Source organism: Halichoerus grypus, chromosome 3, assembly GCF_964656455.1.
Source record: "Halichoerus grypus chromosome 3, mHalGry1.hap1.1, whole genome shotgun sequence".
NCBI classification, from domain to species: domain Eukaryota; kingdom Metazoa; phylum Chordata; class Mammalia; order Carnivora; family Phocidae; genus Halichoerus; species Halichoerus grypus.
Genome location: NC_135714.1, coordinates 15,811,054 through 15,838,209, shown reverse-complemented (window position 1 = coordinate 15,838,209; position 27,156 = coordinate 15,811,054). Strand labels below are relative to the sequence as shown.

General features: G+C 36.0%; 1 protein-coding gene across 3 annotated transcripts in view; it reads right to left on the bottom strand.

Annotated features, from left to right (window-relative positions):
* SLIT2 (slit guidance ligand 2) overlaps positions 1-27,156 on the bottom strand; it is a 362,288-nt gene that overhangs the window by 332,316 nt on the left and 2,816 nt on the right. For all 3 annotated transcript variants that reach the window (XM_078068441.1, XM_036120779.2, XM_036120793.2), the window contains exons 2-4: positions 25,060-25,131; positions 23,831-23,902; positions 12,816-12,887 (exon numbers count right to left, since the gene is read on the bottom strand). In XM_078068441.1, coding sequence (XP_077924567.1) covers positions 12,816-12,887; positions 23,831-23,902; positions 25,060-25,131 — 216 coding nt within the window. The remainder of the gene's footprint in view (positions 1-12,815; positions 12,888-23,830; positions 23,903-25,059; positions 25,132-27,156) is intronic.

The following is a 27,156-nucleotide window of genomic DNA, read 5'->3' as shown; positions in this document are numbered from 1 at the left end:
GAAACTATTAATTAGGTGTGGAATTCATTCCGCTTAAAGACAGGGAAAAAAAAACCATACCAACTCAGAAAGTGAGCTCGCCTTTTGGAAAAAGACTCCAGATTTCAGTTGCCTTCAGGGTATTCAAGTTCTATACCTTCTATTCTCCTCAAAAGGTCAGGGAAATGTCCAGAGTGCACAATGCATTTACTAGGCAGAATTATAGACAATGATGGCTCTTACTCTCAAACCTGTTACAATCAAAAGCTGATAACACAAACAAGAACATAACCTGCATCGACCAACGCCATTTTTCTCCTTTGATTTGCCTTGTTTGATTTTTAACTCGTCTCTTCATGCTACCATTAGTGATGTTTGAAAGGCAGGTGATTATTGAAACTACTTCAATTGTACACCACTATCCTCATATTGAGGGATTACCATGTATCAGGATAACCACTTAATAACGCATAACCATAAAATCTCCTTTAATTGTTTTTTTTTTAAACCTAAGCTTTCAAACAATTCACATTTAATACCAAAGCCATGCAAAATATAAGCAGGCTGTATTTATCTAGAAAAGAAACTGCCTTTATTTTTTAAATTGCTAATAGGGGAGAGAACAATCTAGAAATCACTCATCCACAATATAATTATCTAATTCCTGGTTTATTACCATGAATAATTCCACCATCATAATTCTTGCAAGTCCTGTGAAGAGTTTCCTATACATTTTTTGAAAAAAGAGCTAGAATTATGGGATATATTTCAATCTCCTTCCCTTCTCTGCATTATGTTTGAGCATCCCCTAGAGACCAGGAAGTCTGTGCTAAGTTCTGGTGATAGGATGGTGAACACACCAGATGTGGTCACTCTCGTATCTGACTTACTATACACTTTTATAAGCAAAGAAACTCATCTTCAAAAAAAGAAATCAAGTGCCTCTGCTCAGTATCTGCAGCTGGTGGTGACCAAAAGAGCTAAGAATGTAACTAGGATATCTTCTGACTTCTGATCCAGTGTTCTCTTCACAACACAATATATTTCATTCCAAATTCAAGCTGTTGTTAATCTTTTTCAGGCTTAATTTCCAACAAGCATTCAGTTGGAAAGTACTGATTAAGCAACCTACACTAGGCTAGATCCTATAAGTAAAACATGACACAGGGTTCTCTGTTAACACACACATTATGATTAAAGAATAATATGTAACCACATATTATAGGACACAGAAAATAACAGTTTTAAAAATAAAACAAAAATAAAAATAACATAAAATATATAACATTTACCGGTATATCAAGCATCCTACTAATCCTTGTTTATTTAGCGAATAATTTACTCCATACAGCACTTCCATAAGGTAAATTCTATTTTCCTCCCTTTTTTTACACAAGGGGAAACTGAGGCATGGGACAGGTAATTGAATGACATTCTCAAGGCTACACATTAAGTGATTCACTCCCATGCAGTCAACAATCTATAGTCATAACCACTATCTTATAATCAATGATCATTGGGATGTAACTTACTGAAGCAGTTGAGAAGGGTTTCATAAAGGAGGTGAGGCTTATTATATGAACAAGTAAACTATGCTACTCTAAATTGGAGGTAAGAATGGAGGCCAGAAATGTGCTGAGAACTTCCGGTGAGTAACCGCAAAATCAGCTTGCCCAGGATACAGCGTGCAAGCTGTGATAGCAGGTATAAAGTGAAAGAAGTAATATAGAACTAAATTATAATTGGTCTTGAAAGACAGGCAAGAGAGTTTTATGCAAAAGGGAAGTTAATTTTAACTCACCCAATCCCTGTGGAGTAGGATACAGAGTATTTCTAGGTATCCTATCTCCCAATCTCATTATATGCAATGGTTCCAATAGAATAACTATCAAATATATTTGTTACAGCATAATCGTTTGTATTTAGAGCAGTTATTCCTATTTTTTAAGAAGCAAACTTGGAGACTTTACCTGTGATAAATCCTAAGATCTTTCTTTTTATTTATTAGTCAGGGATTCCAAATAATTAATGTATAAACCTTAACACTGACTTTCTCAATATAAGAGCATAACATTGCCTTTTTTTTTTAGCATAAAAGCAACATAATTATCTATGTTAAGTGAAATGTCCTAAAACTTCCTTAAATTTCTAGTCCTCAAGCATTTTGAACATTCACAAAATGCTTATGATTCTCTACCTCTCACTGATAGCTATCCCCACTTTCCAAACACACACACACCCCACAAGCACACAACACTGGTTGGCTTGGAATAGTTATTAGTATAATGAACTATATCATTTAGAAAATACTAGCTATCCAATATGTTAAATAACCAAAATTTGTTACCTCTCTCTTTCTCTTTCATAATTTTTAACTTCTGAGCATTTTGTGTCTTGCAACTACCTCAATCTAAAAGGTGGATCCTTATGTGGAAGAAATAAAATTTAAGCAATATTCCTACTTGTCGGTTTTTGTTACTCGACTCTGGGTTGAGAAGGAGCTTTGAGAAGAAAAAGATCAATGTGGGTTAAAAAAAAAAAGAGTAAAGTTTTGGAAAAAAGCTGAAATTTGATAGAAGGAGAACATATAACATTGTAGAAAGTGCCCATACTATGTTCAGCAGTATTTTGTGAATGTAATTCTTGGTTCAAAGCAGGGCTTTCTATTAAGAGATTTTAATAACATTAAATCCTTCTTGCACTCTTTTACCATGAATAATACAGAAAACAGGTTTTATCCTGAGGCATCTGAATTTAAACTTTTAAAAGAGGAATAAACATGTTTAGTTTCAATATGAATAAAAGTAGTGTCCCTAGAAAAAATACACTATAACAGCATATTTATTTCTGGAAAAATAAAGAAAGATTTTACTTTAACAGCAAATAACTGTAAATAATTTTTAAAGTTTCATATATCTGTACATGCAGTTGCATATACAGATAAAATGAAAAGAGTTATGATATAAATTCTAGTAATACTTTTAGAAAAACTACTGTGAGTGAGCAGCTGCCCTTGGCCCTACATATCATATGTTCCAAATGTTATCAGTTTGCCTCAAAACATTCCTTTTAGGTAACTTTTTTATAAAAGATCAAAAATAAATTAAGGAATTTGATAACATCTAATCTTTTCATAATTAATGAAGTGCATCTGAATTTTCATATTAATGGTGTCATTCATCCTGTCTACCTGTAAACTTTTTTATCTGAATATAATAATGAGACCTTTTTCCCCATATAATTTGCTTGCTTGTGATTACATATTTTGACCCCAAATTTTAAAATAATGTAACTACAGCAGTGGCTTAAAAGATGTAAAAATTTGTATAATTAGTAGGCTAAACATATTTAAACTTCTTACAAAAAACTAATGGGCAATTTCAGATGTTTTGCAGTAGAAAGTGTAGACTGTAAATAATATTTAAATGTTACACGTTGACACAAAAATAAAGTGTTTAATTAAGACATATTTTTAATATATTAGTCTAGAAACCTTTTCAATAAGCACACCAGATTTAAAATGTAATTTAAATTAATATTTTAGAAAAAGGGGTCAAGGTTAAACTGTTTGTCTTCCTTAAAAAGTTTATAATGTCTTTTGTGTCCCTACTTACAAAAAGAAATCTCAATGAAACTTGGATATTAAAACCTCCCAGGAAACTAACAATAAAAGCTGCTAAGAATTTCACAAGTTTTTTTTTCCTTAGGTGTTAATTAAATGATCATTTAACACTGCAATGTAAACACAACATTTTCATCTCCTGACAGCACAGCCTATTATAAATCCGGGGTAATAAAAGTCTTGGTGTTAACGCTCTGAACCAAGTTCCCACCACACTCTAAGATGCCTTGTCGTGTCTAAGGTTAAGCATCTAGACACAAAACAAAGCTTGCGCCTACTCGACTTCCAGTCCAATTTTCCCATCGCCCAGTGACCTAGGTAACACTTTGAGCAATAAAGAATAAATTTAATTTCTCCAGCATTTTGTGAGGATTAGGAACAATTGTTGGCTTGCAATGACTTTTTATCCTTGGATTCTTTTTCCTCCAGAGCATTCCTCCGGTCCTAAAAGAGAATTCTGATGGTTTAAGACATAGAACAAACAGAACTTTAAATTAGGCTTTTTTCAATCAATTGGAACTGTTGGAGGGGAAGCAATCAACCTTTCTCTGTGCTGTTCTCAGCTATTCACATACTTCAAGCTTTAATCTTTCACTAGTAGAAGAAACCTATCATGAAGGGGTAAAGCTATCTTTTCCCATTCTGTTTCCAGACGTATTTATTTCTCTTTTCTTTAAGATTTTTTTTTAAACACTTAAATCAAGTTGCCATACTTAGCTGTACACATTCATTTGGGGGAGATTTCAAGAGGCGCAGATGTTCTCTTAATAACATTTCACACAGCCATGTCGTACCCTACACCACGGGTGTTGCCACCAACAGGCCTTTTTACTTTTCATTGCTTCCTTCTCTAGAATTTAGTTTTTAAGGGGGGGGAAAAACACGTCTTCCCAAAAGTTTCTTATACAGATCACAATTTATCAAATATTTATCACAATTTTTCAACTTCCTATGGAGAATTCAGAGACAACAATTAACTTGGTTATGGGTAACAGGTAATAAAGAGGATATACATCACATTGCCTCTGCCTGCAAAGCTTATGTACATGTGAAAAGTATTGGAGTTATAATAAAAACATAACAAAACAAAAATAGCTTCTGGCTCAGATCTACTTCATTATCAAATATTGTTTAAATCCAAAGTGCTAAGCGATTTGCAATTTGCACTGCATTTTGACATATGTTTAATCTAAAAATGCACTTACAATCACATATGCAGTTTATGTAAAGATGACAGAATGTTCCACGGATCACATCATATTTGCATATTACAAGATCAATGGGTTAATTATCTTAGATGGTTTTAAAGATTGAAATTTTAATTAGCAATAAAAATGTCCTTTAGTAACATGCGCAAATCTTCTTGATAACTTTTGGAACAGTTAACCCATAGTTTAAGGAGTTTACGCAGTTTTTCGAACTAATTTATACTTTTACTTCATTTATTTAGGAAAAAACATCATTAAAACAACCACCCAAATATGTACATTAACATTAGTTTCTGAGTCACAGTCTCTGTTCCTATAGCTAATTCATTTTATATAGGAATTTTAAAACCACTTGAATCATCAACTGGGAGAGGGTAAGAGATCTCATTAAGAACATTCTGGCCTTAATGTACCTTGTGTGGCCAAGTAAGGAGAAACAAAATGATGCAAGTGCAAATTTTATGTTAATTTGTAGTGGTAGAAAAATTAATGTGGCTATGCTTATGTATGTGTTATTACACTGAAAATAATTGCAAGGCAGAGGTGAAACAGAACAAGGAGATTTGCTGACTATGGGCAAGTTGCAAAGACATCTGTGTGACTATTATTTCATCTTACTTTGCAAGACAAGATAATAATCATACAATACAATTTCTATCATACTGGAAAGTTGGCAATGTTCTTTTGAATACAGAATCTATAGTATGACTTGAAATATCCCCATGAGGAAAATATGATCATTCCCATTTTAAAGATAAGGAAACTTGACTCCAGAGGTGTCACCTGATTTCCAAAAATAGCAGAGTTGCTAATATCGGAGTAGGTATTTAAACACTAGTGCTTTATGTCCCCTCTCTTATGCTATAAATTAATTGATTTCAGTGTCTTAAAACCTAATGTAAATACATTAAAATTAGCTAAATAGAACTAAAATCCTATGGATACTTATTCCTAGAATTATTTATGTAAACTTCAGTCACTGAATTATATAACCTTGAGACTGCAGTGGCATTTTTATGATTTACCACCAAATTTTAAAATATTGCCCTGATGATGTGTATTGAAAAATGTCTTTTTGACATGAAAACCATAAACTTAAATTCAGGTGTCAGCAAACACAACCACTCTTGAGGAGCTAAGTTGTTTTTTTTTTTTTTGTTTTGTTTTTTTTTAATTTTTTTTTTTTTTTTTTTGCGAGAGAGAGAATGAGAGACAGAGAGCATGAGAGGGAGGAGGGTCAGAGGGAGAAGCAGACTCCCTGCTGAGCAGGGAGCCCGATGTGGGACTCGATCCCGGGACTCCAGGATCATGACCTGAGCCGAAGGCAGCCGCTTAACCAACTGAGCCACCCAGGCGCCCGAGGAGCTAAGTTTTAATTTACATATCACAGGTCAGATGTTGCAATGGCTGAGGCCCACAAATACCACATACCAGCATCTATCACAGTCTTCCCCAAATTCAAACTGGCCTACCATCAGTACTTGTTGGTGGAGATAAAAACATTTACATTTGAGAAAGCAACCATTTAAACAAGTACACTGGCAGGGGAAAGATTCTTGCACTTGATGCAATTAATTATGCTGTGGATTTCACACTCGCAGAGTATATTCTGTGGGTGGGCAGCTGCAGAAACCTACCAACTTCTGACTTTCTTCAGCAGCAAACCTTCTACTTGTAATCTCTTTGAAATAAAACTATCAGCACGGGGCCCGGCAAAAATCTCAAGTACGATGTTAATCTTCCTTGCGTTTATAACTTCTAAATCATAGGATTACATGTGGATTTTATTTTTTTTTTTTTAAGATTTTATTTATTTGACAGAAACACAGCGAGAGCAGGAACACAAGCAGGGTCAGAGGGAGACGGAGAAGCAGGCTTCCCCCTGAGCAGGGAGCCCGATGCGGGGCTCGATCCCAGGACCCTGGGATCATGACCTGAGCTGAAGGCAGACGCTTAACGACTGAGCCACCCAGGCGCCCCTACGTGTGGATTTTAAAACAAAATCAAAAGTAAGTCCTACTTAATGTCACACCTCTTTTCTTCATGTCAAGTGGTAATGGCTAATATCTGTATATCAAGGCTTTTGTCTACCTACTTAAAAACAAACCTTTGGTTATCTAATAGGAATCTTTTGGAATTAAATGGTCCTCCTATATCTCTATTCTTTAAATGGCAAGAACAGAGTCCCTTGGGCCCAATAATAATAAGTCATTAATAAGATACTGAACAAAGAATGGGACCTGGTGTTTTAATCAAGGACAGTGAACGCGTCTCTAAGTTTTTTGTTTGTTTGTTTGTTTTTTTGACAGAGACACGGAGAGAGAGGGAACACAAGCAGGGGGAGTGGGAGAGGGAGAAGCAGGCTTCCCGCGGAGCAGGGAGCCTGATGTGGGACTCGATCCCAGGACCCTGAGATCATGACCTGAGCCGAAGGCAGACGCTTAACAACTGAGCCACCCAGGCGCCCCGCGTCTCTAAGTTTTATCTCACGTACGGGTTCCTGGTTTTCAAAGTCAATCTGTTCCCCTTTGCAAAGTATCGGTATTACCAGCGCAGAGAGTGCATCCTTGCGCCGAATGGAACACAGTGCCACCACCTCTGAGGAACCTTCCCCCTCTGCACACCAAGCCCTTCGGCGGCCGCAGCCATGGAAAGCATCATGGCAGCTCACTAGATGAGTAATGATGTGGATCCGGCCGGACAACGGTAACCGTAGCAACTGTAACCTGCAATTCCTGCACAACCACTGTCGGATTTATTGTGGCAGGGGCCAAACAGGCCCAGAGTAAAACGGAGCAGGAAACCATGGCACCTGACACCTCTAGGGGCCCACACTTGAACCAGAGCTGGCAGAAATTAATTCAAGAGGAATTCTGACACGGGCTCTGCCGCCTTCATCCCTGGATACACGAATCCTATGAGACTAACTTACATAGTGTTATAGAAATGCAGTATTATATTAAGTTAACGAATATTATGCGTAAGTGAAAACTGGGTTGTTTTTATTTTGCTGTGTCTACCAAAACCCTCCAAGGTTTAGGGGACTAAACATTTAATTAGCCAAGTTACCCTTTAAGTTTAATTTGGCTCTCTATTATTCATAATGCCTTCCCAGCGTTAACTGTTTGCTCATTCACGTTACAAACCCTGAGCCCAACAGAGATTTAATCCAATACATCAAACACTTACTGAGAGGTTTCTAAAGGTCAAGCCTAATACTAGACCCTGGGGACATAAAAACACAAAACAAAACAAAACATGTTTTCATAATAAATGTATGTCAGCATTTACACGCATAATCATAGAAAATGAAAACTAGGTTAATAATAACCGACAAGTTTACTAGTGGTTATGTCTGGATGGTGGGATAATGAATAATTTCCACTTCCTCTTTTCTATTTTTCTGAATCCAAACCTTTTTAATATGAGGATACATTACTCTCATAACTACTAAAAACCAAAAATAAACACTAAAGCTCCTTCTATGGGATGAGACGAAAGGCAAATAAAGACAGCCTCACTGTGTATTTGTTCTACTTCACAAATGCATTTTTACCATAATAAAACAAAAATTTGTTTTCTTCTAAAAAAAAGGCGCGATTATTATTATCAGAAACAATTTTGAGCATCTGAGATCTTATCTGACAACGACTAATCAAATTGACCTGACCAATCAAATTAAGTGGTCAAAATCTATTTGTCTCAGGTAAGTAGTCACTAGGCCCTAAAAAGAGTCCTTGAGTTTAAAAATACTATTTATAATGTTAGATAATTTAGAGGTTCCAAAGCTCACTGGGGAATAATAAATGCCACTTGTGAACCAGAAATAAAAAGGTTTCATTCAAAGAAGTAGAGAAAATGGATCACTGGGACTCATGCATTTAATTTGTTAGTTTTGTTTTGTTTCAGTAGATACAAGTGAAAAATGAGTTTCTGCAATACGCCTTGCATACTTAAACTTATGTTAGAAGTCTGGGTAAATATAATGATACTCAAAGAAATAAACTGAAAACCACAAAACAAATATTTATAACCAAATGTTCGACCGCAGTAGTACCAATGAAATTCCTCTCTAACGAGCCTGGATTAGTAGCTGCAAACTCAAGTTAAAAAGTGTGAATCACTCACTGGTAAATCACTTTAAGGTTACATTTATCAGGAAGATTTGTTTATGCTACTTATGTATATAATTGCCACTCATAAATTTCAATCAATCACAATCGCCCATTTCAAAAGTCACTAAAATCTCAGAAAGTTAACCAGCTCCAGATTGTTTCAAAAATAATCTTCTCCACTCTTAAATTGATAATAAAAATGCAATGCCGGTTTTGGAGGAGGAGTAAAAGGGAGAATGGCGTTTCTACATAAGTTAAGGAAACTGTGTGCTGTCTCTTTTAACCTCCAACCTATAGCCCTTTACTTTCCCTTTACTTACACTTTCCATCTGTCAACAAGTGCTTGTAATTTTATTACACTGTCCTGTAGTTTATGCAGAGTTGGTATTACTTTACAGAGTTCTGTTAATGGACTGGATAAATGGTAATGCTATTTAAACTAGTCTCCTGCTCCAACAAACACAGCTGCAACTGTACTACTATTTCTGAGCAAACATCTTGACCTGAACATGTAGTGCTTTCTCAACCCGTCCAAAGAGAAATTGGAGCAGACAGCAAAGGAAAAGCATATTTGGCCGCTAGCAGCAATCAACCGTGTCAAATCATAATTCATATACAGCGTACCCTCTTTTTCTTTTATATTGCATTTAGAGTCCAAAAAAAGCATGTGTGCTTCTTCACCCGGCATCTCATTTTCAGCCAGGGGTCAAATGGTGATTATTTGTTAAAAAGTGCAAAGAAAATCTGCATAATGTCCAGTACATCGGACTAGTTTTAATCTAAGTAAATAATGATAAAAATCAGACATCAGTATAGTATGAGCTACCCTTTAAATAATCTAGTAAACTTCTTCACTAGTTATATACTAGGATAACAAGTATTAAATAAGGTTAAAATATTAACTGGTACAGTAAGTTAGAAAAAGAAACAGAGATACTAATGAGAATTATGCAACAACTTCTTTCACGAATTCTAGATGTATCTGTCTCTACTAAATTATCTAGCAGGGCAATTATGGATTGCTTAATTTGTATATGCAACAACCAGCCAAATACCTTCCCTGCCCCAACATATTTTCTTTATTATTTATCAGAAGTCCTTTGTTCTGTCACTTATCCTTCTTGTGAAAGAAAGATTCATTTTTCCTTTTTTAAATTTTTTTTAAAGATTTTATTTATTTATTTGTCAGAGAGAGAGAGAGAGCACAAGCAGGGGGAGTGGCAGGCAGAGGGAGAAGCAGACTCCCCACTGAGCAAGAAGCCTGATGCGGGACTTGATCCCAGGACCTTGGGATCATGACCCAAGCCGAAGGCAGCCGCTTAACCGACTGAGCCACCCAGGCATCCCAGAAAGATTCATTTTTCAATGAACATTTTAGAGGACATTTTTGTTTGTAGATTTATGCACATTTTTCCATCTGTTAGAACATTTGTTTCAGGTGAACTACTAGGCACCTATATCACATGAAGAAAAATCTGAACTTGAATCCTTCCTCTTGGAAATTACACTGGCCAGGCAGTTAGGCTCACAAGCTTTTGTTCCTTTATTTACTAAACACATTTAATGGTGGTTTTTTAATCCAATTAATTAATCCAATTAATCATAAAAAAGTGGTCACATGTAGTTTATAACTTATCCTCTCAAGAAAAGTATCATTGGTAACAATTCACTAAATCTAATTCAGGTGGGACAACAGTGCCTCAACTCAAAAGAAGATTCCTGATGTGAGGATGCAGAAAAAAATTACACCACTATGTTTCACATGTATTTAGTGCTTATGTCAGGTATTAATTCCCAGTCAATATTAAACATTAAGCCATCAATCTGTAACTTTGGGAACATCAAAGCATTCGAGTCCCTCTTGCCACTAACCCTAAGAAATAAAACTTTATCTTCCAAAACTACCCAGAGGAAATCATTTGAGCCAAACAGGTAAATCATAACTCTGAATGCATTTTCTAGTTGCCCATTTTCCCATTTTTTTACATGCTTTTAATTAACTAGAAAATACTGCCTGAGAGTTTTATGGGTTCTATTTCTATAATTTACTTCTTGAAGATGTCAGTTCTCTCTTCACCCAGTGGCTTCCTAAAGTTACAAAATCACAACAGCATAAAAGAAATCTGTTGGTCCACTATGTGATATTGTCCAAGAGGAAAAAATGATCAACAGAATATAATTTGCTGATAAGAGAATTCTGCACTGGATTACACCACCTGAAGCCTCCTAAGAAAATTAATCCAAGTACTTCTAGACTAAAAAACACATATTCTTGTTCCTCAGAGGCAGTGTAGAATTTTCCCTTCTTTAGCGTAATACTTTTAATTGTAGATGACAGTCATTCATTTAAGTTATATTTTCATAGCTACATAGAAAATGTAAAATTACCTAGACTGGTGTGGATTGCTTTTATATGGACACTCAGCAAAGTGGTAGTTTCATATGCCTCATTGTACACTAGGCTTCAGTCTCCTCAATCACAAAAACTTAAAGCACAAATTAGAATGACTCTTAAAACCATCTCTGTGGCCCTTCTTGGAAACTAGGCAGAAATATTTAAATATAAGTATCAACTTACATACATATATATAATCTTTATAATAGCCTAGATCCTATTTCCTTGGTCAAAATAGTCCTTACGGAATTCTTACTTAAAGTCAATCTTCAGGTTTCTTCTTTGATTTTTTTTTTTTTTTAATTTACTTAAATTGAGCCAGTTAACCAGCAGGGAGCACAAGAAGGAGAAATCCTGCCAGGTGACTTTGGCTATCCTTAGAGGAACAGTACCAAGAAGGTCAAACTCTAGAGAGGAGACGGCGTGTGTTAGCTGGCTGCACATTTGCCCACTGGGACAGTTCTGTCTATAGTGAGCTAAGGCATCAGGAGGACCTAACAAAGATCCTGGCCACAAGGCAGGGAGGGCTCTGAGAGGTTCCTCCTTCTGGAACTGATAACAACAATATTGAACTAACAGGCTACGATGAAGCCAAATTCGGAAAAAAGCAACGTGCTCACTTTCCCTACAAACAGGAAGCTACAGGACATCCCATCATCCCGGTGGGAGCCATGCTGAGCAGTTTATTCTGTATATCCCAACAGTTCTGTCACAACGTCCATGAACGTCAATAATCATTGTTATTTATTTTTCCAACACTTTGTAGCTTATCTCCCATCTGCACAAAATCACTCATATGGTGGAAAATCTCATTTTAAAAGCTTTTGAAAATGTGTTTCCACTATTACATATTAGGTCAGAGAACAAGCATTCCAGGGAGGAAAAACTAATTCTGCCTAAAACTCATGTTATGCTCCTTCCAAAGAAGTACTTCCGTTAACAGTCTAGGACGTATTTGTTGGGAAACCTTTACAGTCACTCCTATTGCAGAGTTTGGAACTCTGGCTTTAAAGGGAACATTTAAGAGGAAATTTACAGCCCTCTTTAAATACCTTATAATAATATTTCCAGACTAATAAACACCACCCCAGTACAGAAACAATGTCAAGAAAGCTGACATTAAGAACCCTAACTTTACAAGAAAACACCGCCAAACTTCCTCTGAAGAGGAAGTACAGTGGCAATTTTCCCCTTCAGAACTTAATCAGAAGTTTCCGTAAAGAAATAAGGTAAATCTCCTCATTATCACATAACCCAGAAAGAATAATACAATCACAATGACCCATACATAAACCACTAAATGCTAACCAAATAAAACAACGGGAACCACTGGAAAACCAATCAAATTTCCATAAGACAAAAAAAAGGCAAGCTTTTAATCCATTAATCTATCAGTGAATAGATTCCAGGAAAGCCCAAGGAAACAGATCCAAAATACATTTAATAAAATACAAGGTACTACCCAAAGCAATAGTAACTATTTCTGTCTTACTTACAGCCTGTACAACTTCGAAGTCCCAAGAAACAGCAACTCAGGAAACAGCTGAAGGTGATTTCTGTTTAAACGCCTTTGGAGAAAAACAAAAACAAAGCGTATGTTACACAGAAAATACCCAACAATGAGTCTGTGATTTGGTCGTGTCATGCCTCATCCTGTATTTCGGGAAAGAAAGAAATGACATTCAAAAGAATTCAAGCATTGCAAATCAGAAGTTGCTTACACTTTTTGTTACCTGACTCTTTAAAAGCAATTTTCCATTACGCTTACTCAGGTGATTCCCCGGGCCTAAACCCTAACCTCCTGTCTGTGCAACATCAGTCATCCAGAATACACACAATGAGAAAAGATGTCTTGACTCAGACTCCGGTGTCTAGGTCAGGCGAGTGCTGTACACAGTAAACGGTGCCCTAAAATAATTCACACGCTGTCCTGGATGACCTAAATTTTCAGCCAAGGCATAGTGGGGGAGATGGAAATTTCAATTTTGTTAGCATCTTGCTTAGTTGTGGAAAAAAAGTGTGAGAAAATGTCAGCACGATTTGTCCCTATGGGCGAAAGCAGAGGAAAACTGCAAACTCCAAACCTAAACCCACAGTTCTTGAGCCTTCACTGAAGATAAGGCTAGGTTATAACCAACTGTGGTGGCTAAATATGTTTAGATAATGCTTTTTAAAATGTTTGCCTGATATGAAGTTAAATTTAGAATTTAGGAAAAAAACGTGATTGCAACCCTAACTCAATTAAGCCGTGATGCCATGTAACTAAGTTCTTCTGGAGTGTGCATGCTTGTTCAACAGCAGGTAGATTCTGGCGCTGATGTACTAATCTCCCAACCCCATTCATTTTAAGTGGACAATTTAACATTTCAGTAAAAATAAATGTCCATCTCTCTGCTTTTCCCAAATTTGAATAAAATAATGACAAGCTGATACAAAAATGTACATTTAAATGATTTACAGGTCACTATAGCTGTAGATGAGAGTAAGAAGGTCCAGAAAACTAATGTCACTTTGAGGAAACTACAGGTATTTCTTGAGTCTTAAATATAACGTTAAAAGGACAGGAAAAGAAGGCATATCAATCTTGACATACATAAACGGTCATCAGATAGGAGCAAAATTATACTTATTTAATATGCAGAGGGCAGAAATGGCACTAGTGATTATAAAACTCTTAAGAAAGTAGATGATAAGGGAGACCTTTCTAAGAATTAGAGAATTTCCAAGGATTAGAAGAAATGGAATGATCTGCCTTGAGAAACTCTAAACTCTTCATTCCACTTATATTCAAGCAGAGGCTTTGTGTTTTGTTTGTTTGTGTGTTTTTCCTGCAAAGGACATAATAAAAGAAATCCTGCATTAGGTGAAAAATTGCACCAGGTGAACTCCAGAACTTCTTCTAACTCCAAAATGCCATGAGGCAATGATGAAAACTGTAACTTTTACTACATAAACTCCTATTATGAAGATGTTGATCACCTACAGAAACATTCTCAACACTTAATAAAATGCACACTCATAAAAAAGTATGCCAAGACAATTAGGGGGAAAATAATAAAATTAGTGGTGAAAGGGTGGAATTTCTTCCCACTTACACTAATTTTTATAAATAAGGCATATAACAAGGTTAAATTTAAAGTGAAACCAAAAGCTATTACTCATTTATTTTTCTCTGCTGGGCATGGAGAAAGGAAGGAGTACTTCTGAGGAAGGAGTACTTCCAGAATCTACTATTATACAATTCTGATAAAATGCAACTTAATTATGACCTTGTTACATTTTTCTCTCAAAAAATCAACTACAAATACTCAGTATTTGTAGCAATTAGAATTTTTCCAGGGAAGCAACTACTCTTGGAAAGACTCCCATTATTCAAAGAGCCAATCTCGATTTCTAAAATGGCCACATGGGCTATCGTAATCTCACCCAAACCACTGGACTAACAAATATCCTCCAGGATTCTCCAGCCACAACTAGGATGCTCCTTCAAGCCCCTAGTCCCTGCTGTTTGGGGAGCTTTCCTTTTTCAGATGGTACTTTCTTACATCTTATGTGAAGCTTCCCTGATTCCCCTACACAGAGGTAGTTCCTCCCTTGGCTGTATCCCCATACCCCCATGGCATTTGATAAATAAGGGCCCTTAACATTGTATTGTATTTATTCACATACTCGTCTGTTTCCCAGTAGACTGTAAGCTCTTCAAGTATAAAGACCACATCTTTGTATCCTTTCCCTTATTCTCTGGCACTCAGTGGGTCTTAGGAAATGCTAAACGAGAACATTCTTCTCTTTTTGCATTTTGATATAGTTCAGCAAAACGCTAGCATATGCATTTTATATTCAGCCAACTTTCCTCTGGGTTGCTTTCTGAGGTTCCTGCCTTAGTTTTTATGCCGCTCTCTAGCTAACCAAAGCCCCACCACCAAACTTGCTTTCATGGGCCCTATACAGCAATTACCCCCTTTCCCTCCCATCAACCTCCCTCCCCCTGCTATCCTCAACATCATCTAGAAGTTGGAAGGAATCCAGTATGTCTAAACAAATTCAGAGATCCTGAGAAGTAGATATTTTGGATTGGGTACAAGCAGTGTCTTTTCTTAATTATTCCTTTCATATTCCCAGCCATTCTTAATTCACTCTAAGAGCAATAGCTAACATATACTAAGCTACTACGTGATGATCACTGTTCTGAGAGGTTTGCATGAATTATCTCATTCATTCTTCAGAACCAACCCCAACAGTAGGTACTGTTGTTACTGCCATCCTGGAGAGGGGTACACAGCTCATAAAAAGTAGAACTAAACTCTGAATTCAGGTAGGGTGATTCGAGAACGTATCCTCTGAATCACTTCTATCAAAGAGACACACACCAAACATTTCTAAACATTAATTCAAAATAATATAATACTGAAATTGTACTTCTCATGAACCTTTCCTTGGGAAAAACATAGCTTTATAGAGTCTATTTCTTTAATATCTATGAATGAACCACTCGAAAAAAAAACAATTAAAAAAAAACGAACTCGATATTCAACTCACTGTTTTAAAGTTCTGTTTAAAATGCCTGAAGTTTGAGAGAAAAATGAAAATGTGTATAAAATCATTTTCTCTGAATTCAGGTAATTTATCGTTTCATGAAAATTATTGTGAATGATCTTAACATTGTCTAAAGCAAACAGGAGTATAAGACAGGGTAGTATACCAGAAGGGCAGATAATAAGTGATGTGATAACAGGCATAGAAACACAGTACGAATCCTTTTCCCCTATAAACGAGTATCAGTACACTTGGGGTTCCTGTTCTTTCTTCCATCAGTGCTAAGAATAAGTGGAAATACAAACATTAAAATAAAAGGTGAAATTCTCCCAAAATATTCAATGAAGGGAAAAATTTTAAAGCAGGGATTTCTTGTAAAATGACCAGAAATTAAATTCTTAAGTTAAAGAGGAATTTTTTAAAATCCAGAATTATTTTAAAGACCACTAAGGTGCATAACAATTTCTAAACAGGGCTGGAAAATAAATAACCTAGCTAGCATCTTCGAATGACACAGAATACTTCTCAGTAGCTTGATGAGGACAGTGCCATAATAATCCTCATGTAAATGAGTTAAAGAAACTAAAATCTGATGGTCCCAGAACAGAAAAACTGCATGTAGTGAACTAAATGTATCTCTGAGGAGGATTTATGGGAGCCAGCCTACATTGGCTCCATTAAGCTGACCAGGTGGGTCAGTTACCTATTGTTCAGAGCAAGGACACTCCATTGTGTCAAAGGAAAGACAGTTACATGTAGCCCTTGAGCCATCACCAGCTAGATGGAATCTGCCCACAAGATCTCAGGGCTAACTGAGATCCTCTGGATGGCAATTCAGGACTTCAGAAAGGTGTGTCAAGTGTATCTCAAAGACATTTTTTCTTAGGGCAAAGATGACAGGATCCCAATAACCATTTCCTCTGTGTTACAGCTATTTTTGAGCATGACCTTCAGTGGGGTGAAGGATCTTTCTGTGTCGCACAAAACACCACTGGCCTCTGAAATGCTGATTCTTAACCTCAATGCGAAGGGCAGCCTGAGCATCATCGACAAGCATTGCTTTAAATGATCTGTCAGCGGCTTCTATGTCTTGTCCATTGGTAAAAGTGACAGTCTCTTATTTTTTCAACTTTTACCTCAATTCCATGAGTATGTGAAGCCTTCAACCCAATTCAAAATGTAAAATGGAAACAATTTTTCCTGTTGTTGTGAATGTAGAGTATTTTAGCAGTGTGCCCAGTCTGTAATACGCATTCAGTAAATACTGCCTTCATGGGCTTATCACGTACAAGCTCCTATTTGTCATATAAAAATGCCCTCTTTTCAGGTAAACTTCTACTTGTTTCTTCTAATGTTTTTATTCTAACATTTTTAAGGCAAAGATTTTTAACATTTATGCATTATTTAGATGGATAAATCAAACTTTTTGTAAAAATATTGCTTCCTCTTCATTCTCCTTACTTCTTGGCATTTCTCTACATCTTCAGAGCAATTATGAGAAATACTCTGAAACAAAACTTGAACGAAGTTTTGTACATTCTTCACATCTCTTCTATTGCCATATGCCATGATAAGAAAATCAGAAGGAAAACGATAGTAAATATGAATGTACAAAAGTCAAATTTATTATGTACACATTTTATTAGCTCAATAAGATAAAATAATGCCTAAACTGAACTTTGAAAAAGAGGAGAGTTGTTGAAATGCATGATAATAGTTCTTTAAATGCCAACCATGTGATAAGCATTTTGTGAAACTATATGTACATTATTTTACTTAAACCGTGGACTGCTAGTATAATTATCTCTGTTCCAAAAATGAGGAAACAGGTTTGGAAAGATCAAGCAATCTGATCAATATCTCATGATGGAATTGAAACCAAAGGTTTTCCAGTTTTGTGCAGTAGCAGTATAATAGACAATGAGGTTTATCGGAGGCATGATTATCGCTAACTCAAAGCAAGAGTTTTCTGATGTCACTCAAGAGTTTCTGATTTTAAAAGGGGGTATAGGTGTTTGTGTCTGTTTAGAAAGCATAAACAACAATACAATCAATGAGTATTTGCCACATTCTACAGAATGCCAGGCAATAGCATATAAAACTACAAAGTGCCTAAGCAGAGGGGAGTCGAGGTTCTCTGCACCCTCTGCTCACTGCCAGAAGCTAGAACAGCAGCACATATTGGGGGCTCCAGAACTACCCACCTGCATCCAAAGTAGACGGATACTGCAAAGATGACAATCAGATAATTTTTTTATAAATGTTCTCGTAAAGTAATATTCCAAATGCATCAATACCAAATCATCCCCATTGTTACCAAACTGTCATTCTGAAAGCGTTCTTGCCAATATTGCCTGCAGTCCGGCAGATATAAATTGCTTTGAAAAAAGATAAGAGCAATATATAAAAGTCCATGCAGAAAAAGCTCTCCTTCCACGTAAAGTTGTGAAATTCCGTCTAGCAGGCATAATTCAAGCAGAAAGGTATCCAACATGAATGAAAGACAGAATTCAATGTAAAATATTTGACATTCACTGCTTCCGCAAATACATTGTAACAGTGCAAACTAAAATACTCATTTCAGAGGAGGTATAAAGGACACAGCATCCAGCAAACACTGTCACAAAGGATGAGCCCAAAACAGATGTGGGAAAAATAAACAGCCTTGCTGCTTCAGAATGTATAAAATGGTCCACAAAGAGCAAACAGGCCTTCTTGCCACTGTTCAACTTCAAGACCCATAAAAAACGATGCATGAGAAACCCTCTCAAGATGGACTCAATGTTCTGCTAAACTTTCCATAATGCACGTGCATTAAAGCCTTATGATCAGTCAGTGTAAATTAAAATAGTCCAGTATCGCCTATAAACAAATGAGAATAATTCACATTTAATAGATATTGCAGATTAAGTGATACACACTTGATCATCTACAGCAATTTCATCTCATGCAGGGTATATACTCGGCCTCTGTGAGTAAGTTTGATATGTTCTTGAAAGACAAAGTGTATTTTCCAAGAAAATAACTGCTGTGATTTTAAACTTGGTAGTATAAAGCAGCCAGAGAACAATTCTTTTGAGATGAGCTTGCATTCTTTTCCAAGGAGATTAGCACTATTGGTTTGCCCTTACTTTAAGAAAAGGAATGTGTTATGTGTTGCCTGTAAACTTGTAGGATTAGTCTAGAAGAGGGATTCTCTACATCCTTGATGAACAGGGGATAAGTGGTGCTTTCCTTCAGACCTGTTCCACAAAATATTCTCTACTTGAACTCATGTGTAGAGACCTACAACAAAATTCCTAGAGCACCATAATTGCTCCACCTCCCACTGGCTGTCACATGCTTATGAATGGTGTGTGCACACAGGAGAACTAATTCAGCACATTAAAAAAAAAGTAATGTGTCCTTTAGATATCCTCTCCTGGGAGTGCAGTGTTTGGTCAAATGTAGGTTCTGATGTAAAGGGATTTAGACTTTTCTAAACTAAAATGAGTATATTTTTTATATCTCCTTGATAGAAACTTGAAAATGTCTTAGTGGACAGCTTTCTTTTCCAGGATTCCCTACATGGCTTCATCATAATACTTCAGGACTCATTTTTTAAAGAAAAAAGCATATCAAATGACATAGTAGGCAAAATATAATTTCAAATCTAAGGATACTAAAACTTGGAGAGTTGAACGCAATACTTGTCTTAAAAGAACATCCTCACGTTATCGTTATGAAAAGAAAACCAGTCCAAACCTCTGCCTGTATCACTACTGTAATTTCCTTATCGTAAGGGTATAAGATGATAGTAAAGTTAAAGCAAAGCCTAATATCCAAGATCTTCTATGGTATACTATTGGTTTTCATTAACATAATTTAGGAATATCAGCATTTTATTTTGCATATAAGTGTTCCACTGCATTTAGGACTTAATGTCCTAACATTTTTTTGACAACCTTAAACAGTTTCAAAACTTTCTCATACTCATGCTTTTGTGTTAGGAAGGAACCCATAAATGCAGATGATTTTCACTAGTGGAAACTGAAGTGGCCTGGGTCTCCTTAAAAGGCCATAAAATAGAACTTTAATGACTGCAGCATAATCCCATAAACTATAAGTGAGCAACAGAATTTTACACCAGCCCACAAATGTTCTGAGCCCCAGTGTGATTTTTTTTTTTTTTTTAACTCTCAAAGACATTATCCACCAGCCAAGAATTACTTTGAATTAACAACTTTGCATGGAGACTTTATTGCAGATATACACAGGTATCTTCTCTGAAGGATAAAGGAGTATATGCCATAAATGTTCCAATTCTTTCTTGTAGTTTATTTGTAGTTTGTTTTCCTTAATGAATTTCCATTGAATTAACTAGTTACTTAACTAAATTAGATTTCAGTTGAACACTTCGATTAAACAAATGGGAGACCTCCTAATACATCTACATGAGGCACATTTCTCAAGGCTTCATTTTATTCCCAGATAAGCAGGTACTACTGGCAACAGAGAGTATGGAAATCTGCCACCGCACACGTTAGGTCTGGGAGTACAGTACGGAACTGTCGAAACAGGAAGTGATGTGTGGTCATGGTGTGTAAGTGTGATTAAGATATACTCCTTTTACAGTGAATCATAACCACATTCTGATGATGATCCTATTATCTGACGTTGTTTTCCACACAATAGAAAGGACAGAGGGAAGGAGAAGGGGAGGGAGTGTGGAAGGAGGAAGTTTTTTGGTTTTTTGTTTTTTTTCTTTTAGGAGGAAGGTTTTTAATATCCATCTATTTCTTGACATTTGACTGATAACCCTGTATTTCACTGATTCTTTGAAGTGCAGAAATAAATCCTTCTTTTTGTAGCAATAATGCTTTGATTTACAAATAATGACTTTCTCATTCTAAGCTAAAATTAAATTCAATCTAACAACAGCAGTAACAACAGCCTAATCTGTTTCTTACAGATTAAAAGTTGGATTTCTAAAAGGGCACAGATCTTATCTTCTGTTTTCAGACTTGTCTTCTTTCTCTAGACCAAACTAAAACTCTATCAACATAAAACAAAAAGAAAAAACTTATAATTTTGAAATGTTCACAAAATATCACTTTGGAATTGTTTTAATTTTATCATTTTAAAATGAAAAATACTTAGAACCACAAATTACACACAAATAAAACTAATATTTTTATTTTTTGTTCTTCACACAAAGAATGAAAATTACGTTACTATAAATATTATATGAATGGCATTTGTAACATAAGCCTGCATTTACACACCTTTTCATTATTTAGAGTTTGAATTTAAAAATGCACGTCTAAATTGTTAAAAATCATATGAGCTTGCACAATATCTGATTAGTTAAAAGTTAATTCATTGATCACTTCCTGTTCCTTACATTGTCTCTTGAAACTTTTTGGGAAAAAAAGGCAAATTTTTGTGATGTTGATGACCACCTACTAAAATAAGAATATATGCCCATAGGCCATAGTAATTTGCTATGGAATCCCCTGGTTAGCTTTTTTATTTTTATTTTTTAAATAATATACTGAACAAAATTTATAATAGTTTATTTCATGACAACTTGAATGCATTCTTTAACACAACTGCCCTACCATTTAATGTATTTAAAAAAAAAATAAATATTTGAAAAGTGTATCCACAATGTTCCTAAGAAATGGTTTTGAATTCCAGAGTCCCAAGGAGATGAATTGGCTGTCAGATAACAATGTGCTTCCATCAGATGGACTTGGCAGTTGTAAACAAAAGGAATTTTCTCAGCTTTTCCTCACAAATATGAAATATTTGCTTTCGGCCAACAGCTGGGGTGATTTAAAGAAGTCCTGCATATATATTAGTTTCCATTCAAAATTACAAATCCTCCTCCCACTCTGAAACATCTGACTGCATCTTAGTATAACCGAAAATTGTTCTGAGATAAAGTGACATTCTCAGGAGAAGTAAAAGTCAAAAAATAGTACCTACTTACAACTCTAATCAAATTTCAGATCACAAGCCATCTGGTTAATAATTTTTAGAAAAAAGTAATTTGTTCAAATGATATTTGAAGTGACTTGAAAAACAATGAAAAAGTTTGGTCTGTTCTAGCATTTCTGAAAATATTTAAAACTACAATATAACCCAAATAGAGACTGCATGAAAAGTCACTGAAATTCCTTCAATTGGATGTTGCTTAAGAATATATATACAGAGCGCCTGGATGGCTCAGTCCTTAAGTGTCTGCCTTCGGCTCAGCTCATGATCTCAGGGTCCTGGGATCAAGTCCCACATTGGGCTCCCTGCTGGGCGGGAAGCCTGCTTCTCCCTCTCCCACTCCCCCTGCTTGTGTTCCCTCTCTTGCTGTGTCTCTCTCTGTCAAGTAAGTAAATAAAATCTTTAAAATATATATATATATACATATGCATATATGTATATTTCCATATAACTAAAAATTGTTCATGAAAAAAATGTTGTTTGAATTATAATTTTAAATTATCTATTCATCTTACCAAATATTTAAATTATATCGATACTTTGTAAATAGATGAATTAAAAACACCTTTACAAGATACTCACTAGGAATTAACTATTCATAAAAGCCTATGAAGGTAATCAAAGTATATTTTCAGAGTATTTTCATAAACTAAGAGATAGGTTATGAACTTATGAACTTTGTAATGAACTTAACCAAATGTTTACCTTGTTTTTACTTCTCTCTGAAAATTAGCTCAAAGTAGTGACTTTCCATTTATTTTGAATTCCACAGATATATTCCCTATATTGTAATATTTATCATGGACAAAATTTTACAGTAAAATAGACAACTCTGGGTTTAATTTTACTTGTGGTGATAAAAATGGAGCCTATATATTTACAAATATCTTAGAAGTTGACAAGCCATTTTTTTTCCACTTATAATTACACAGAATTAACTTTTGCCCTTGGGCCTAGTGAATCTGAGTATGTTCTATGCCTAAAATGAACTTCATATTTCATTATTTTAAATAAAATTTTTATTTTTACCTAAAGTGCCTATTAAAGCAGGCATGGAAATTGTTGCTACTTTTAATAGAGCTGTTATTTAAAGTGCAATAAAATGCAAACTTATTAAACTTGAGTTATCAAGACATATGAGACATGTAATTCATACTTCAAATTACAAAGTGTGTAATTTATTTTAATTATTGCAGACAAAAGATTTTGTCCTTTGTAGATGTATACTGTAGATATAAATTAAAAATGGCCCTCAAGTAGTATATTCCAATCCATGAGATTTTGTGTCTGAAAAAATAAAATATATTTTAAAATCTGAAGTCCACATGATCTTCTTGGGAAGAAAAAAAAATTCAACGTTAAAATGACCATGTTTTGATAATATAATTCTTGCTTCCATTTCTACTAATCTTTAAATTCTTTTTCCAGGAGAAATATTTAGAAAGCTACTATAAAATAATGAAAGTTGTGAATAGCTGTTACTAACAACGTTCACCACAAGTGATAAATATCAAAAAGCAAATTTGTATCACTAAGAATTTAAAATATGTCCTCAAATGTCACTTAATGACACACAAAGCAACAGCATGAAAATTAAAATAAATACTAGTAAACTTTTCTTTTCCAGAATATACTATAAATGCAAATAAAATCACTACCTTTCTTCCTATAAAAGCAAATAAAAAACTAGATAGACCATAAGGAAAACATGTACCTCTCTAAGTACCAAATAAAGCAATGGCTATTCACAAAGAAATCAATGTCTCAGGAAAGGAAGTCTGGTTTTTTTTTTTTATCTTTATTAAAATTTAGTACCATTTGTGCAAAATTCCACAATTTCTAATTGTAAGTTAGCCTGAAAGCCACTTGTTCAACCTCTTGTTTCTGTAAAACGTTCAAAGACTAAGACATGAAATTGAAGACATGGCCCTTGAAATTCAAGTATTTTTTAAAAATACAGTTATGTCGTCATAACTTTGGAATTAAAAATACTTACAGTCTCTCCAGTTCTTTAAGATCCTGGAATGCTCCTCTTTCAATGGTGCTAATCTTATTCTCCATAAGCTGACTGAAATGCAAAGTATAATAGGGTCTTAATGTTACCACTCCCCATCTGAGCGAGTTTCAGTTCAGCAACTGAAAACTTGTAACCTCTTTCCCTTTATAAAATTAAGCAATGCTCTGGTTTGAGAATTAATAGCAAATTTAATGATGATATATTTGAGAGAAATCACAGAGGGCAAACAGCATCCACATCACAAAACTTCGATAGAAAATACTAATGTAGTTTCTCACAAAATTTACTAGTCAAAACTCTGAACCTCCCACTACAGTTATCCTGAGGAGCAACCCATGACACTGCAGTTTTGATAGCTATTTTAGGTAAACTGATTTTGGAGTGAGTTCTTAACTGAAAGAATCAATATACAGCATGTCACCATACACATACTTTAATTCACTTATGGATATACATCAGAAATTGGAAGATTTCATAATGGCCAAAATGTGTCCTTTAAAAGATCAACACCCAACACACAGTGATCAAAAGTATATGTTCATTGCAATGTAAATATTTACAAATCTGTGGGTAAAAACAGTTTTACATTACATTGAATCTCCAGTGATGGTTCCCTCACAACAAATTTTACCCACTAATTAAAGAAGTAATCATAGTGCAACAATATTATAAAAACTACAGAAATGTAAAATACAATAAACAATTCAAAATATGACCAGTGTATTTTTAAGGAGAAACATGTGCCATCAAAAACTGCAGGAAAGTTGGATTGCTTGATTTTAATGTTAGAAATTACATCTAAGCGTTGTTTGCTAGAAAAGTTAAATGCAGACCCACTTAAATTCTTTCTTAATCTCAAATCCTTAAAGTGTATCAAATGTCTCACATTACTTATTCATATTGTGAAAGCAATTATTCTACACATTTATATGCATAAGGCACTTAGGGTATGGTATAGCAAACATTTGAGGTCATTTCTATAATATTGTTTCAATGGCAAGCATCCAACCTTAAAATAAAAGCCTACATTTTCATCAAAAGCTGTAATACAATGATAAACCAAAAAAAAAAGAAAGGAAACCAAAACCTTTTAAAATTTTATGTTTCTGTCATTGGGACAGTTTTTCAATCTGAGACCAGTAACAATACAAAATATTCAACCTTAAGAACAAAAGAAAATTCTTCAAAATACAGAAGAACATACTTACAGGACTCTTAGGTGTCGAAGACCAGCAAAATCTGTCTTGGTAATCCGTGTGATGTTATTTCCATTCAAATCCCTAAGAAAAAACAAGAAAATGAAAGTTCTATTTTATTTCTATCAAGATCTAGTTAAACAAAGAAAAATAAAAATTTAATAAGAACTTTAAAGTCAAAGATCAGTTCCAGTTACTGAAGTAGTTTGCAAAGTAAAAGAAAAAGAGAGAAGGAAGTAGTAAGCTTTGAAATATACATACATATACATATATATATATATATATATATATATATTAATGATTCTTAGGAAGTTTACAGAGTCCTTGCTTACTGGCATCTGACAAGAACACGAAGTGATTATGTTATCAGAAGTCCTCCTTTGTGTCTGTAGGGGAGTGCTTTCAATTTTTGTTTTTATGAGAATGTGCTTATTAATTTCACAAGTATTCTGCTAAGTTAACTATTATTGTTAGGCACACCCCGAAAAAGTTCCCCTCAGGAAGTTAAGAAGAACAATTTTCTAATACTACCCAGGAAGAAATTTTTAAAAATTCAGAACCCTATCCTTAGGTGGCAGGGTGGCTAAACTTCCTAAGGCAAAAAAAAAACCTTATATTGCCATCAAAAGAACTGCACTTCAAAGACTTGCATTTACAGGCATTTACCTTCCAACAATTCTATGTTTGTATGAAAACTAAACTCTTCATTTGCAGCTCAGGGAACCCCGCTGTGATGGTAAAGTCAAAACTACTAGCGGGGGCAATAATGGAAATAGATTCAGGCCCTGACATTTTTGTTCGGATTTCAGCACCACGTTTCCTTCAAGTCACCACCCCCTTTTCTGGCATCTTAGGTCAAGATCTAAACTTGCCCTGGTTCCAATCATTTCAAGTAAAACCAGGCTGTGTTGCGGTTTGAATGTTCGCCTTCACGGAAGTAAGTTTTCTTTTACCTCTGAGTAGAAAACACCATCTTGGAAATTTGTATGCAAAGTGCTTATTTTGTCAATGATAGAATTCTGTAAGCTAGCACTGAGTATACTATTTTCTGAAAACTGTATTGATCCCTCATAGGGATATATTTTTTTCAAGGACCCGAAACTCAATTACTATTTTGTTCTGAGTGCATTCCCTTTTTGTTGAGTAAGACATGTTAGTGCCTAAACTTTTAACTGTTTTTAAACAGCACGAAATGACAAGTGCTAACAGAATTCTGCATTGCTTTCTCCCCAACCCACTCTCCATGCCTAGCAAAGTACCACCAAGTTGTTCCTACAATTGTTGGAGTCTTTTATGGGCTATTTGACATAACATGAATCCCTACCCACAGCTCCAGACAAATGTGGTAGATCACATTTTGACAAGACACCCTTGGTAGGGCCCCAACTAGCCCAGCGCTAGAGGGAGTTGAAGTGGGGGGCAGGCCAGAGAGGCTGGGGGTGTGGGAGACATTTGCAAAGGAAGAAAGGGCTCAACTCTGGCCTTTAAGCTGAGGGAGAACGAACTGGGTTAGATAAGAAGAGCGACTCGAGGTGCTGCGGGCCGCGCCGGTGGAGACGTGCGGGTCCCAGCGGGTCCCCTCCGCGGCGCGCAACCCTCACACCCGGGGGGCGCAGAGGTCGCGGAAGCAGAGTCGGGGCGCGCTTGCCCCCGCCGCCCTCGCCCGGCGCATGCCGGGCCCACGCGCAAGGGCGAGTGGAGCGCGCCCAGGGCGCTCGGGCAGCGCGGGGCGGCGGCCTCGGCGTTCACAAAGGGAATGGCCTCCATGCTCCACTTCCCTGAACTCGGGAAGTGCCCCACAAGGAGCGCGTGGGCCGTCAACACGGGGTCTGCGATTACTTCTTCATTAGAGATTCGCAGAGACAGGGAGGCGGGGATGTCTGCGGGCAGCAGAGCGCGAAGAAGGGAAGGAAGGAGAACTGAGGCCACGTGAATGGGCGCAGAAACTGCCAGAAAGGTGTACGGGAGCCCTAGGGCTCAGTAGGAAGGGCCGGGGGGTGGGCAGCGGAGGGCCGCAGGGTCGCCTTAGCAGTCGGACCCCGCTCGGCCGGTTCGGGTTAGAGAGCCAGCCCTAACTTAGCCTACACGGGGGGGGAAAGGTCCTCCTCT